The sequence below is a fragment of the Cavia porcellus genome, unplaced genomic scaffold (assembly GCF_034190915.1).
Source record: "Cavia porcellus strain 051 isolate PalLab524CR breed Dunkin Hartley unplaced genomic scaffold, mCavPor4.1 scaffold_31, whole genome shotgun sequence".
In the NCBI taxonomy this organism is placed as follows: Eukaryota; Metazoa; Chordata; class Mammalia; order Rodentia; family Caviidae; genus Cavia; species Cavia porcellus.
This window is the reverse complement of record NW_026947514.1, coordinates 45,214,300-45,230,203: the sequence shown is the minus strand read 5'-3', so window position 1 is coordinate 45,230,203 and position 15,904 is coordinate 45,214,300. Positions and strand designations below refer to the sequence as shown.

The window sequence follows — 15,904 nt, the reverse complement described above, 5'->3', positions numbered from 1 at the left end:
CTAAATCACAATACTTGACCCACCTTTAACCAAAGTGAATCAGAACTGCCAAACAATTTTCTTTTCTATAACAATGAAAGCCCTTCTGGTTATCCTTGTGGCTTCATAGGGACATATAATACTATTCTTGGTTAAGGATTCACATTTTAAAAGAATTTCTCTCCACCTCCTTCTCATTAATTAGAAAACAACTGCCTGGTACAACAAAACAAAACAAAACAACAGCTCTTGGGATGAATGTGCTGGTGCTCAGCTGGTCTGTCCATGTGAGCGGTGCTGTTCACAGACTTGACCAGTCTGCCTTCATGCCTCTTGCCCAAGGGGAGGGCAGGAAAACTAAACGCCTGCTACCATAACAAGAGGGCAGGGCGAGTTCTTCTGGTTGTCTTAGAGGAATTTCCATTAACCCAATGAATTAGATGTACCTGGCTTACTGTAGAAAGGGTTGAAACCAGGTCAGAAATCTCACATTTATTTGCTATCCAGAAAAGCAGCTCATTTGACTAAATATAAATTCTTAATGAACGACCACTAAGCAGCCACACAGCTGACTAGTGCCTCTAGTCAGCAGTCACCAAGATCTTGCGTCTTCTGTGCTGAGTGTGCCTGCCCCATTTGACACTCACTCCCACCAGCACTGAGTGAGACACTTCTTATTGATGAGGCACTGCAAGTTTAAATACATTGGTGCTACACTGGGGGATTACACACAGTGGAGAAACAGGAAAAAGAGAAGTAGCTTTGATTTACTCATTTTAAAAGGTTTATATATTAGATACATTTTGTAGCCATCTCAAAAATCAGATAATCATATCAACACTGGGTTATTTGTAAGTGCAGGGGTAAAGTGGGTGACTCGTGGGTTTGTAAGTGTGCCAATCCCTGCAGCTGAAAAGAACAGCCTTCTGTGAAAAGGTAGCTGGTCTTTATATGCAGTTAAGACATTACTGGTTCCTATTACAATCTCCAAATAAGATCCTCCTGTAGCCAGGAATACAGCTGTGGATGACCAACAGAACAGGTGTGAAATGAAGCCAAATACTCGCTTGTTACAACTTTAGGCAAGTTCAATGAGCCACAGGATGCGGCTTCTGTTTCCTTAAAGGCAGAATCAGATTTGGCCTCTCAACTCCACAGGCTGCTCTGGTATCAGAGGTGAATGTGCTAAGAAAAGGTTCGAGCGCACACATTAGATACGGTGGCAGGGCTTAGGGACACAGTAGCTGCTGTCCGTCTCCATGGTGTAAAACAGCCAACACATAGGGCATTTCTCCTGAAATGGGCTGAGGGTTGTTATAGGCATGTTTCAGAAACCCTACAGAAATACAGGGCAGAAAGCCTCAGTAGTAGGGAATAATTAGGATGAAAAGTCATACTTCTAAAAAGAATTTAGGTACAAAGAAGCTCACTGTTGAAAAAGCTGGTCAAGTTTCTTTAAAGTCATTCAAAACCTCAAAGAAACTGAGTTTTTTAGGGAGACTAGAATTAATATGCATAATGACCCTACCTGTTCATGTAAGTGTTTATATATCCTGATGTCTACAATCAGAATCTGCTCACCCAAACTGTAGGGCTGAACACTTTCTAGGAAGCATTTTAATAAGTCTTAAGATGAAAAGCTGATGCCAACAGTTAAAATACACTTACTATGACCATTTTTTCATATAGCTGTTAGCTCTAACATGTGAAGGAACATACAACCTATAAACCCAACAAGCTTCACACCAGTCCAGCCCAGCTTCCAGCTTGTGGCTTCTCTCTGGAACACAGGTTTCTGTAGAGGAAGTCACTACCAAGAGAGACTTCCTAAGAGCTTCTCCATCTCAATTGTACAGGAATAGCTGATGCGTCGGAATTCATCACACTGTACACTTAGGATTAGTGGGTTCTCTTTAATATATTAAACTGTAATTTAAAAGTTTGCTCCTCCAGAAAAGCAGGACTGATAAAGGACAACGTGGAATAGAGGGTGTTCCTATGTGCTGAGAATGGATGAAGGAGGACTGGATGAAAACAACTTGGGGGATGCTCACAGTCAGGAGAGGAGAGTGAGGAATCACTGCCAGAGAAAGAGGAGAGTGTTAAGAAAGAAGTTCAGCAAGGGAACAACAGCCAGTCACCTTGAGAGGGGACCCCACGCCTGCCTACTCACCCAACTACCTCAAGCGCCAGAAGAGCCTGTACTTACTTGTCAATACTGGACTTAGTGTCAGCAATCTTGTTGAGGCTGGATAACTTGAATCCATAGGCATTGCCTCTTTGGCCTTTATTCATATAATTTCCAAATGCCAAAACCACCTCTAGTAACTGCTTGAGGGCACCACTCTTAAACACCTCTTCTGAGCCAGAACGGATTGCTTTGAAACAAACCACGTAAGAACATAATTAATACAACCAAGACTTTAAGTGATACCATCCTAAAGTCACACTCCATATCAGATACTGGGCCCGCGAGCCCAACTGACTAGACTGTGGGAAACACCTGAATGACAAGTCAAGCAGCAAGGCAGGGTTACAGTGGAGAGAGATCCCACAGTCTGCTGCAGATCGTTCTCCTTTCTTGTCCTTTCCTGGGCTGACTCAACCTTAAGTGTTTAAGAATACATAGCATAGCAGTTCCACTTCTAAATTCCTTCGCAAACACTCATTTGTTCAGTGTTTCAATCACTCCACTGATAGTGAACGGATCAAATTTGTGACACATTATGGCTCAAAGTGTCACAACAGATTGGAGCTCCAGCAGGCTCTGATCCCAGGTCACATTCAGTAGCTGTGCTTTTGGGTGGCTTCAGCTACACCTCAAACATTTAAAAGCCTCAACCCTACCTTTAGAAGAATTGGTTAAGGCCCTCTTGCAAGAGAGCTAATTACAGGTTATTTGCTAGCAGCAGTCAAATTAGTCTCTGAGCTACACATGTAGGCCCAACCCAGCGGAAGAGTGCAGGCAAGGCCAGCAGGCCAAACGCTGATCTTAACATTTTGAGAGGTTTCTAGTGAAAAAGCCAGCTAAGGGCCACTGTTGACTATGTGTGCTTGGACCCAACTTTGAAAGTGAGCACTGAGACACAGGGCACCCCAAGCAGCCAAAGACCAGCATTTACCTTCCACTTTGGGCTTCACTTCTGCCACACGCTCTGCAAACTTCTTTTTGAAGTACAGCGACTGTAGTCTTTGCTGATAATGATTAATTCTGTAAGAGAAAGCATGAACTGATTAATGTTCACTTAACACATAAGCTATCTCTGCTGCCTGATTCAAGGTATGTGGGCAAAAGCCCTGGGCACCAACAAGGAACAGTGGTTTCCTCCCCTCAAAGTGAGAGACATGGAGACAACAATGAGGAATAGTACAAAGACTTTCTCCTACTACTATAAATGCGGACAGCTTCCTATGCGTCCCCCAAGTTTAACGTTTCACAAAATGTGACTTTTGGTAAACCTGTAAAGACTTGTCTTCAGTATCATCTCTCCGTAACACCGCTCACTCCAAGCTTTTTTCATACCAATGCCGCAAGCTCTTCCTTCTCAGAGTGATTAAAGGGCACAAGAGCATATGCAGCCTTTGATCCCTGTTGCTCAGTTGTGCTTACTGCTTGGGGGTCCACTAAGTGTTCTCTGACCCACCTGGTATGGACACATCAGTCTGGCGGGACTATATTGTAGCCTCTTTTAAAACTGTGCCACGTAATTCAGCAGACCTGTCGTGCAGCAGACTCACTCCTGTTAATTCCCAATTCCCCCGAGCTTCCTGTTGTCAGCAGATGGAAAAGATGCTTCCTGGTTTCTAGTTCCCTCCCTGCTATCTCTTCTAGCAGGGCTGAGGAACACAAGCACAGACCTCGGGGTGCTTAGTAAGTGGCAGCTCTGTTTCATGGCCCCTTGCTTTCTGCACTGAAGGTGACTGGGTGCACCTGTGGATGCTTCTAAGCCTTCCTTCGTCAGACTTTAGAATACAGAAGAGCAAATCGTGACGGAAGAGCAGCAACAACACAGAGAATCCACACCGGGCACAATGACCAGCGAGTGCTGCATTCTTTCAGGCTGCGTTTGTGGCTTTTGGCAGAGAGAGCTCTGGGCCAAGGCTACAGGCTTCAGGGCCACAGTCCTTCTCCAATGCAGAATCCACTGGCTGGGCTGGCAGAGACCCAGCTCACATGCCAACCCTATCACACAGCAGTGGCTGTCGGGCCCTCGGAGAAGGGCCCCGAGCTCCCAAGCCTTGTAGGAGGCGCACCCCAGTCCATTAGTAGGGTCTGCATGTTTTCCAATTTGACATCCAGACCCCCACCACTCAGTTACAGGAGTTCGAGGTTGATGCCCCAGAGTTTGCCTTACCCCTATTTTATCACAGCTTAAGTGCCAAGGCACTAGCAAGCACGAGATTCTACCTGAAGAAATCAAAATGGGAGGACAGTGGCAGTGACTGGAATGAGGAAGAGTTAGGACCCAACAAAATCACAGCACATAACCAGGGATGCCCAGAAAAAGTGCTGTGAAGAAGCCCAGTCCTGGCTTGCCCTCACGTTAGAGCTCACAAGAGCACACCAATCAAATTCTGCACAGCTCAGACTTGGGAACAAATATTTAGAATCTAAAAGTGTTTTCAAGTGTGGTATTAACAAAAAAAAAAAAAAAAAAAGACCCAAGGATCAATGAAATAGATTAAAAGATGCAGGAACAACACAAGACACATTAAGCCAACTTATCTTTGACAAAGCTGCCAAACACATTCACTGGAAGAAAGACAGCCTCTTTAATAAATGGTGCTAGAGAAACTGGCTGTACACATGCCAAAGACTAAAATTGTACCTGTATCTTTCACCATGTACTAAACTAAAATCAGAATGGCTCAAAGATCTAAGTGTTAAAACAAATATTAAATCTGCTGGAAGATACAATAGGTAAAATTCCTGAAGACATTGGTGTAGGTAAAGACTTTATGTTTATGAACAAAACCCTGACTGCACAGGAACTATCACAAAGAATTAACAACTGCTAAATAGCTTTTGCACAGCAAGAGAAACCACCAACAGTGTAAAGAGACAAACTAAAATGTAGGAGAAAATGTTTGCCAGCTGTTCCTCAGACGAAGGATTACAATAGAAAACATATAAAGAACTCAAAAAAAAAAAAAAAATCCTCTCAGATTTATAGCCCCAATCCAAAAATGGGCATCTAAGAGGAATAACACTTCTCAGATGAAGAAATATAAACAGCAAATAAATACGTGAAAAAGTGTTCTACATCACTGGTCATTCGAGAGACGCAAATTAGAACACCGAGATTCCATCTCATCCTAGAAAGAATGGCTATCAAGAAATTAAGCAACAATAAATGCTTGAGGGGCTGTTGGGAAAATGGAACCCTTTTCCACTGTTGGTGGGAATGCAACTACTGTGGAAATCAGTGTAGAGATTCCTCAAAACACTAGGACTAAAGGTCCTATTTGAGCCAGCTCTTCCTCTTCTGGGTATCTGCCCAAAAGAATTAAAAACATTATACCACAGCAATATATGTGCACCCATGTTTATAGCAGCACAATTTGTGATAGTCAGATCTTGGAAACAACCTAAATGCCCATCGGCTGAGGAATGGATAAAAAAAGATATAGTATTTTTATACAACGGAGCCACAAAGAAGGATAAACTGAGACTTTTATAGGTAAATGGATACAACTTGAGACCATACTCAGTGAAATAAATAAAACACATGTAAACATCATATTGTCTCATTAGTGTGAGCAGCCGAGACAACATGTATGTATATTTATATAAAAACATAGTTACGAGAGTTATACTACTGATTTCTCTAAGTTCACTGAAGAGAAAGATCTATACTGGTATTGTTTAGACACTTGAATACAGATGTCTTGTGCTCCAGGTAAATGATTTGGTGATAACAATGCACAATGTATGTGATGACAATGCAGACTGTTGCCCCCTTATTGACATGTTTTGAAATTTTAGCTTTTCTTTTTTTTCTTCTTCTTTTTTTTTAAAAATAAAATGGATTTGGGGAAAAAAGAAAAAAAAATAGAGAAGAAAAAATGTTTGGGGCTGGGGATTTAGCTCAGTGGCATAAGTGCCTGCCTAGCAAGCATGAAGTTGTGAGTTCGATCCCTGGTATGAAAAAAAAAAAAAGTTTTAAAGTAAGCAAATTAATTGGCCCAAGCAACCGAACCCAAAATGCAGGTTTAACTTCTTAGTTAGGTAAGGACTTCACTCGTCTTCAGCATCTTCCAACTCAAGTCTTCAGCATCTTCTAACTCACCGGCTCATCTCGAAAAGGAAGCGATCGGCCTTGGCCATCCGATCCAATTCATGTTTGTGTTCCTCCAACAGGTCTATGTCACTTTTTTCAGGAACAAACTTCAAAAGCTAAAAAGCAGACATCAAAGTCAAAGTTTGTAACTTATATTTCTATAGGACATTTTCATACTCTCAGGTCATCTGTCCCAAGATGAAATTTTAACTTTTAAATTATAAACTGTGCTCACGGGTGACCAAGATATAATGAGAATGATTAAATATTTACATTTCTACTTGAAACTAGTTAAGTTGGTTTACAGTTCATTTCTGGCACCTTTCTACTTTCCACAGGCTTTCAAGTAAGACCTGTGGATGCTCCCCTCCAGCACCCTCTGCACAGACTAGAGGAAGGACTTCAGAGATTCCAGGAAAGGGATACAACTGAGGGCGGCAAGGACGTGGGGTCCCCAGGTAACACAGCAAGCTGTGCCAGCATCAGAAGGAGACCTCAGTCTCTTTGCCTCCTACCTCCATGCCTTTTTCAGTGAAGCTGTGACTGAATGAATAATGCCACTGTAGTTCCCATTTGATTTTATTTTTCTGCTTATCTAATTTCATCTAACTAATTAATCCATGTGGAGCTGAGTGACAGGAATACATTGGTGTTTTTGATTCCCTATTTTATTTTGAAGGATGACATGAGCACACCATATAGAGAAATGGAATTACAGGTACAGAGGCATGAGGAATTACGGGAAGTGGTAAGAGGTTGGAAGTATGTTTGATAAACTGTGCACTGTGTTCCCACCTGGGCAGGTGGCAGAGTATTCACACTGGCACAGGAGCAGCTGCAGCGACAGCAGCAGGAGCCAGAGTGGGCAGGGCAGGCGGTAGCAATGGACTTGGAAGAAGTCTTTTTAGGCTCCCTGGGATCTATGTGCAATACCTTCAACTTTTATGTACAGGAGTGAGTTTGCATTTTAAAATGATCACTGGGCTTTCAGAATGGAGGATAAGAAGGGATCAAAATCGTGAGAATCTGACAAGAGAGCTGGCGCAGTAATCCAGTGAGAGACGACGGTATACTAGATCGGGTAGGGATGGCTGATAGATTCTAGGGCTATGTGGACCTTTGAGTGGAGCTGGTGGTGGGTGGACTGTGAGAAATGAAGGAACAACAGTCAAGGATGAGGCTTGGGCTTCAGGCTTAGGCAACAAGAGGTAGAGTGTTTAACAAGGAAACTAGGGAGAAGAGGCTGGAAGTGGGATGGGAAGGAGAAGGTGAATTAGTGTTGAAATAGTCTCAAGGAAGCTAAACAGTGATTTCTCAGAGGCAGCTGGATAAACAGAGGATCTATTTGGAAGCAGACTCTTGGCTTTGGCTGTGACAGGAAGGTATGAATGTGAGACTGTCCAGAGGAAAAAGCAGAAGCAGAGAAAAACAGCACTAAAGGCCAAGAGGAGGAAGAACCATCAAAGGAGGCTGAAGTGGGACGGCCAGAGCAGTGGCCATTCGAGCCACAGTGCCCGGAGAAGAAAGAGAAAGGCGGTGCAGAGTCCTCAGCTCTGCCGAAAGGGAACCTGGGAGTATCCTCAGGAGAACAACTTTTGGGAGGCGAGGACGAGGACAACGAATGAAGATGAAGTGATGAAGGACTCATTTTCAAGACCATCGGCTATGCCAGAAAGAGAGAAGACAACAGATGGTGTGCATGTGTGTGGACATACATGTGTGCATTACAGGCTGAGACTCCGTGAGTGAAGAGTCAGCAGGACAAGGATGAGGACCTCGGGCAGTCAGCGAGGCAGCTCCTGAGAAGAAGCAAGGGATGGGGCCAGAGCAGAGGCAAGGCACAGACAGTCTCTTTCTTTGGAGCAGACAGAAAAGGAGGTGGAATGAAACCTGCTGACAGGGCAGCTCCTCACTTCTGTCTGTTCAAATGTGTGTTCTTCCTTGATGCAGGAGGTACAGAAGGGAGTTAGGTAAGGGGAAGAAAGGAGGAGAGGGAGAAAAAAACTTTGGGTTTATTTTTCTCCATTAGCGTGAACTGTTACATAATGGGCAAGAGAACTCATTTCTAGTCTCTGGGTCCTTTTGGCAACCTGCATGGTTCCGTCTCACCTACCTGCTCCGAGGCCGAGGCCACATCTAGTATCCCAGCAAGAGGCACCTCACTGAGGCTCTGCTCCCTCAGAGGAGCGCTGAGTGAGGCACTGTGTGCGGAGAGCTCTAAGAGACAACGGGTGTTGGGAAGCCTTTGGAAAGGCAGGAAGAGATGATTCCAAGGAAGAGGCACGCACATCTCATCTAAGACGATGTTTAGCAGCCACAAGCAGCAGGACAGGAAGGGGGAAATGTGCTCTACATACAAATCACAAATAGAGGTAGAGATGCTGGCATCAAATCTATCTAGAAGAGGGGAATGGAATAAAGTAAAGAAGATGAAGTAAAGTAAAATAAGGGAGCGAAAAGGAATGTGGGAGCTGAGCAGAGACCTCACAGAATTATCAGGAGGACCAGGTCAAAATAACTTTCTTGGCCAGATGCTGCATCAGTAGACAGATTTTCTTACTTTTGTTTATTTGAAGTGTGTTCTATTTGCACTGTGAGCTCTTTTGGCCAAGATTCTGGAATCCTCCAGGAGGAATTTTGTTGGATGCTGTCTCGCAGTAAACACATCTTGTGGAATTTTAAATGCACGACCTTGTCAATAGGGGTTAGGACAGAAGTACTACAGCAGCTTTCCACTCAGCGCTTCCCTCCAGGTCAGCAACTGGAAGGCAGGCTCCCCTGCGAGCCGGAGGGGGCTGACGAGGACTGGTGTCACTGTCGCAGGCCAGCAGTGGCTGTGGCGGGAGTGTGGGGAGGGAGAGAAGCCATGCAGAGGGCAAGAACACACCACAGGACACGGGCAGGCCTTCCCCACACGAGCACCACGGAGCTTGAGGACACAGCCATTAGCCCCTCTGAAAAATCGAACCTTCCAAGGACAGCATGAGTGGTGTTTCTGCTGCTACCTATGAGGGGCCTCATCCAGAATGACACCAGCTGCAGGTCCATTTGTGGGGGTAACATGACACAACTGCTTCCTGCTTTGTGTCTGAGGCCTTCAAGGCCATTAGAGAGGACCACTGAAAATGCACATGAAGGAAGACAGGTTCTGGACTCAGAAGGGCCTTGCTCAGTGTAGATATGGTTACCAGTGCAAAATACCCTTGCTGTCTGCTTGCAGTGCTCAGCATGCTTTAGATGAGACCCCATATTCAGCCTAGAATCATGGTCTCGTGTGTATATAGTCGATCTCAAATGGATCTGGCTCTGACAAAAGACACTCTGATTCCATCCCATGGACAATGAGACACAGACACACACACACACAGAGAACAGCCTTAGAGCATTCTGCAAATACTAGCAGAGAGTTCAGAAAAAATTAGGCCTAGATTGAGGGGCAGGGGGCAGAGATAGGTGACAAGCTCTGGAACACATCAACAATATCGTCATTCGGGACAACTGTACAGAGCTGCTGAACAACACAGAGTGGCTGAGCAGAAGTGCTACAGAACGACTACACAAAGAGGGACCAGGGCACCAGGGGAGACTAGCTACTTGGCTATGAACAATAAAATTTTCCAAGGACAGAGATGTGTAGGATGTGTAAACTCCACTTTCTGGGCCTGGGGTTTGGACCTACTGCTGTTTATGACAGAACAGGACAATATACATGCACAGAGGTAAGACTCAGCTCCAAGAATGTGATAATTTATCTTGTGACACATGGCTATGTAGACACAGGTTAACACTGCTGGAGCTAACAGTGGCTTCTGTACTTGTATAATGGAATATGAGCCAAGGAATAATGAGCCAAGACCAAGACACAAATCGTATTAAGCGTTTAGTAATGAACAGTTTTAGAGTTTGTAATCTCATAGTGTAGTGTGATTCTCAACATTCCTGTAAGATATATTTTCTACTAGAGGTAGTACACTTATGTAAGTTCCTAAAATAAAATATTTAATTGCAGCTCAGGGACAGAACCTGGCAATGTGGCTCAAAGGCTTTTTGACTCCTTTCAGCTATCATTTTGAAAAACAATGAGAAAACAAAGTCATGAAGTCTCTGAAGAGAGCCACATGGAACCTTGGTTCAACCATCTCTATTCAGAGGTGTGGCAGGTATCTCTGAGTAACAACCTGATTTTCCCAATATTCACTTCTCACTGAAAGCATTCGGGCTCCAAGAAACGTCTGGCAGCTCACCTGCTCCAACATGTCCTTTGGCAGATCCTCCTGCTCATCCATTGTTAGAATTGCCCGTTTGATCTCATCATTGGATAATTTCAACCTGGAGAAAGAGTATGTTCATAGGCTTTAGGATACTGGTACAAACATTAACATTTAATATCAGATAACTCATTCTGCCACCCCAGATGTGATTTTCAAATACGATTTTTCTCAAAATCTCTCTGTGAAAGCTTACTTCCTAATAAAATAATATTCTGAAACTGAAAATAAGATTCTTGAAACTGCTTTAACATTCTTTTAGGGCTTTGTAATGCTCTAAGGACACGGAACAAAGCTGCTATGTTCTACCATTTAGTTTCCCAAAGCACAGGACTGGAAGACTAGAACTACGGAAAGTACTCACATACAACTATTTTCATCCATATACAGCACCCAAGAACTGTGCATGAGATGTAAAAACTAAATTCCTGAGAATTTTGCTGTCAGGTTAAAATGCACTTTGAGAATATCAGAAACTACATATTACTGTTCAAGAGTTGATCACCAGTCAATATGCAAAATAAAATGTATTACCACTTACTAGCTGCAGAGTTATCACATACACTATTTAATTTGACTTTTGAAATAACTATCTTTTCCTTTAACAGATAGAGAAACTGAGGTTCAGAATGGCCAAGTGATTTGCCTGAGGTCAAACACAGAAAGTGACAGCACCCACACACCCAAGCCCCTGTATGACTACTTATCCTCAATTTAAAAAACTAACAAAACAGCAACAACGAAAAACACACCACAAATATTCTTATCTAGTTAATATCTCATAGGGAAGGATTTAGGCAAAAACACAGATCTACTTTCCATTCTTCTGTTCATCATAAACTTAAATGAATTATTAATTTAATTAGAGACCTGGGTCTTAAGTCAGGGCAATAAAGTAATAACAATAAAACATAAAGGTCATAAAACTAAAATATACTTATAAAAATTTGTTTTACAGTAGTCTTACCTGGGCTACATAATCTTAAACACATTATCAGCTGTGAGAACAGGTAATTTCCTTGTATCAAACTCATGCTTTAACTAACACTGGGGACAGAAGCTAAGGCCTTAATACTAAGCTACCTCTCTATCTGCAGTTTTACTCTTTATTTTGAGGCATCTTGTTAAGTCACTAAATTACTCTGGCTGGGCTCAAACCTGCATCCTCTTGCCTTGGTTTCAAAAAGTTGGGGAATTACAGCCATGTGCCAACATGCCCACTTTCACATCCTACTTCCTAATAAGCTATCACTAATGTAGCATCTGAAGGTTACTTGACGTGTTCTAATTCAAGGCTCTCAAAGAGTGACATTAGGAGTGAAGCTAAAGACATAAACACAATAGAGAGCAAGATGTAGGCATATCACACACAACTTTTGAAGGTAAGGGCTTCTGTGTCAGTTATGATTCTGACACCACAAGGTTAGTGAGACCTCAAAATTCCTTTTATAAGTCCTCAGGTTCCTCATTTGTAAAAGAGGAATAATAGGGGGCTAGGAATTTGGCTCAGCTGCATAAGCACCTGCCTGGCAAGTGTAAGATCCTGAGTTCAATTCCTGGTACGGGACGGGATGGGGCAGGGAGAGAGAAAGAGGGAGAAAGGGGGAGAGAGAGGGAGGGGGAGAGAGAGAGACTACATCAAAAAATAAAGGACTATGTATGTGCAGAGGATTTCCACATGCACAGTGGACTTTCCTGACCTTACCCAGTGCATCTAAAATATCTATTGGCCACAGAAAGGGCTCTGTAAACTACATGTATGCTCTATCAGGTGTTAATTTTGTGATCTTCATACTCACATGTTCCTAACAGATCACTGAGTGCTTACAGCAGTGTCATGACCTCTTCCTAAGCACTCTCTTAAGCATTATTTCACCAAGGTCTGGAAGCTTTAAAATAGATTGAGGATCCTTATGAAGTATGATCAAAAATGGGGTGAAAGTTGTTGCTAAAAATACAGACTCATAAAAGTAGCAGATGAGGATCTGCTTTTAACTGGACCTGTCACCATGTGATTTCTGTATTTTCTCCACAGCCAAAATGCCCAGGAAAAGTGAACATTCTGAACCAATTTGGGGCACCCAAGAAGCCGCAACAGCACAATAAAAATGTTCACAAAAAAGGACTTTCAAAATTGCTTCCAAAAGTGACAAAAGCAGTGGGATAGTGTGTTCAAAGTGAGGGGGAAGATTCTGAGGAGTATTAACAACAATGTATCTTTTATATTAGTAAGATTCTACAGTAAACATTGATTGTATTTTTCAATTATTCTCTCTTAGCAGCAGCTAGGAAAACGCCATCCTGCCCGGGTTGACGAGAAAGATGCATCCTGTCTCCTACGCAGCAGCTTCATGGTCCCCAGGCTGTGGCGATCACCCCTGGAACCCATCGACTTCTTCAGATGGGTTCAGTCTCTCCTAGGACAACCAAGGGCCTCACAAACATCTTCACCTGAACACTATGACAGAAAACCCCAGAAGTGGGCCAGGGGCTTCGCTCAGGGGCATAAGCGCTTGCCTGACAAGCGCAAGGTCACAAGTTTGATACCCAAGCGCAAGGTCACAAGGTTCACTGGAAGAACGACAGTCTTTTTAATAAATGGTGTTGGAAAAACTGGCTCTACATTTGCCGAAAACTAAAACTTGACCCAAGCCTATCACCATGTACTAAATTAAAATCTAAATGGATTAAAGATCTGAATATTAAAACAGAAACACTAAATCTATTGGAAGACAAATTGGGTAGAAACCTTGAAGACATAGGGGTAAGTAGAGAATTCATGAACAGGACTCAAACAGCACGGGAAATACTTCCCAGAATCAATAATTGGGACTACCTCTTATTAAAAAGTTTTTGTAAGTCAAAAAAAATCTCCAGCATAGTGAAAAGAAAACCCACAAACTGGGAAAAGATCTTAGTGAACTTCCCCTCAGACAAAGGACTTTTGTCTAAAATATATAAAGAATTAAAAAAATCAGACCCCCAAAATTCAAAGACCCAATCCAAAAATGGGCATCTGAGATGAATACACACTTCTCAGAGGTAGAAAATACAAATGGCAAATAAATACATGAAAAAATGTTCATCATCATTGGTTATTAGGGAAATGCAAATTAAAACCACACTGAGATTCCATCTCACTCCTGAAAGAATGGCCAGGATCAAGAAAACCAACAACAACAAGTGCTGGAGAGGCTGTGGGGAAAAAGGAACTCTCCTACACTGTTGGTGGGAGTGTAGACTGGTGCAGCCATTGTGGAGGTCAGTCTGGAGATTTCTCAAAAAGCTGAGATTGGAAGTCCCATTTGTTCCCACTATTCCACTACTAAGCATCTTCCCAGAAGAACTGAAAGCATCATACCAAAGTGATATATGCGCACCTATGTTTATAGCAGCGCAATTTGTAATTTCTAGATCATGGAAACAACCCAAATGTCCATCAACCGAGGAATGGATAAAAAAGCTGTGGTACTTCTACATAATGGAGTACTACTCAGCTATAAAGAAGGATGACATTGAGGTATTTATCAATAAATGGGCGCAGCTTGAAACCATACTCATAAGTGAACTAAATCAAACTCGCATCTGTGAACTCCGAATAGTTTCCCTAGTGTAGGAAATGAATCAAATATATAAAAGTACGCGATAACCATGATTCCCCATTATATGGCCTTGAAGCCTTATAAAATTCTCACTCATTACTTGGAATGGCTTTATTCTGGGCTGTTTGATATCATGGCCGGTGATGCAATGAACAGCCACTTTGAAGAAAATAAGACATAATAACAGCTAGTGCTGATTTAATAACATCTTGTCTTAAAGCCGTACCAAACTACGGTTCTTCTGTCTCCATTGATTTTATTATGCTGTAACTTGCTGGACTTTATTGTATGTGGTAGTATAAACAAAATTGCTATAGGCAAAGAGATAATATTGAAACCGTTGATCATTTTTTTTCTGTTAGCTGGTTCTAAATACTCTACAATGCTTTCATCCACTTGAATGGTGTTACACAGTCTTGATATATTTGATGCTATAGCATATGAAGTTATATTCAAATATTTCAAAGAAAAAGACTCTATGGTAACTACTATTAAGTCGGGTTATTTGGTGGTGAAGCACTAGATTGCTGAAAGTGTTATGCTTTAACCTGTATTGTTATGTTGTTATGCCCCCTTTTATCTCATCCTCTCCCTTATTCATTAAAAAAATCATTTAATTTTTAAAAAATATATATCAAGCCATTATAAAAAAATGCTCCTGGTTCTGTAGGGAAAAAAAAAAACCCTTTACAACTGTTGGTTAGAGAGTAGATTAGTATAAATACTGTGGAAATCAGTGTGGAGATTCCTCAAAAAATTAGGATTGGAGGTCCCATTCAACCCAGGTATTCCCCTTCTGTGTATCTTCCCAGAAGGATTGAAAAACATCACACTACAGTGACATATGTGAAACCATAAGGTTCAAAATATACAATAGTCACTGTGAAATGGGAGGAAGCTGTTCAATAAAAAGAAGAAACTAAGATAGGGGAAAAGAGAAAGGATAGAAGGGAAAAGAAACAAATGCAAGTTAGTTGTACCATTAGTGTCACTTAGTTCACTGAACAGGAAAGGTTGTGCCAATATTGACTGAAGTAATTTTTATGCCCATATTTTGTACTTGAGTGACTAAAGATAATGTTGTGTAATTTATTAACAATTGTTACTTTTTCATTATTTTGTTGTGAAAATTTGCTTTACCTTTTCTTCTTAATATTAATAAAGTAATAAAAAAAAAGGAAAAAAAAAACCAAGTTTGATACCCTGTTCAAAAAAAAATCCACAGGATTCAATGGAATCATTCTGCTAAGCCGGTCCAGGCAAAGTATGTAACAGAGGAAAAGAGTTTCATAGCATGCAAGTCCCTATTGCATAAGCCTGGGTGGCCCCAGGATGCCACAAGCTTCGGGCAACCTGAGGACACCACCAGGGCACAGCTCGGAAAGCCAGGAACAGCACCGTGATTGGAAGCCTGAGACTGCCATGACTGGGAGCCAGCCAGTGTGGAAACGTTTATGACCAGCACAGGAAGAGGTCTGCCCATGAGATGAAAGGTCTGTGTATCCTTTAACACCAACCTGAAGCAACCATTTTAAGGTGCAGTTCTATGGAGCTCTTTTGTTTTACATTTAAAAGGAAAGGAGTTCAAAATCAGTGAGAACAATACTTGAAGTATCAGATTTGCCTTTCATTAGCTCCCCATATGGAGTACAGAACTTCATGCTTTTGAAATTGTATATATTTGTGCTCTTCAACTCCCTGAGGCTGCCTGGACTGAACACTAGTTCTAATTCATAACAATTCTGCTTTCTGTAAATGTGGCCCACAAAGAGAC

The 15,904-nt window shown here is 42.1% G+C and overlaps 1 protein-coding gene across 4 annotated transcripts in view; it reads right to left on the bottom strand.

Annotated features, from left to right (window-relative positions):
• Nucleotides 1-15,904, bottom strand: part of Daam1 (dishevelled associated activator of morphogenesis 1) — a 177,948-nt gene that overhangs the window by 18,351 nt on the left and 143,693 nt on the right. For all 4 annotated transcript variants that reach the window (XM_013155276.3, XM_063241084.1, XM_063241083.1 and 1 more), the window contains 4 exons: nt 10,505-10,589; nt 6,270-6,376; nt 3,102-3,190; nt 2,189-2,357 (listed from right to left, as the gene is read on the bottom strand). In XM_013155276.3, the coding sequence (XP_013010730.1) occupies nt 2,189-2,357; nt 3,102-3,190; nt 6,270-6,376; nt 10,505-10,589 (450 nt within the window). The remainder of the gene's footprint in view (nt 1-2,188; nt 2,358-3,101; nt 3,191-6,269; nt 6,377-10,504; nt 10,590-15,904) is intronic.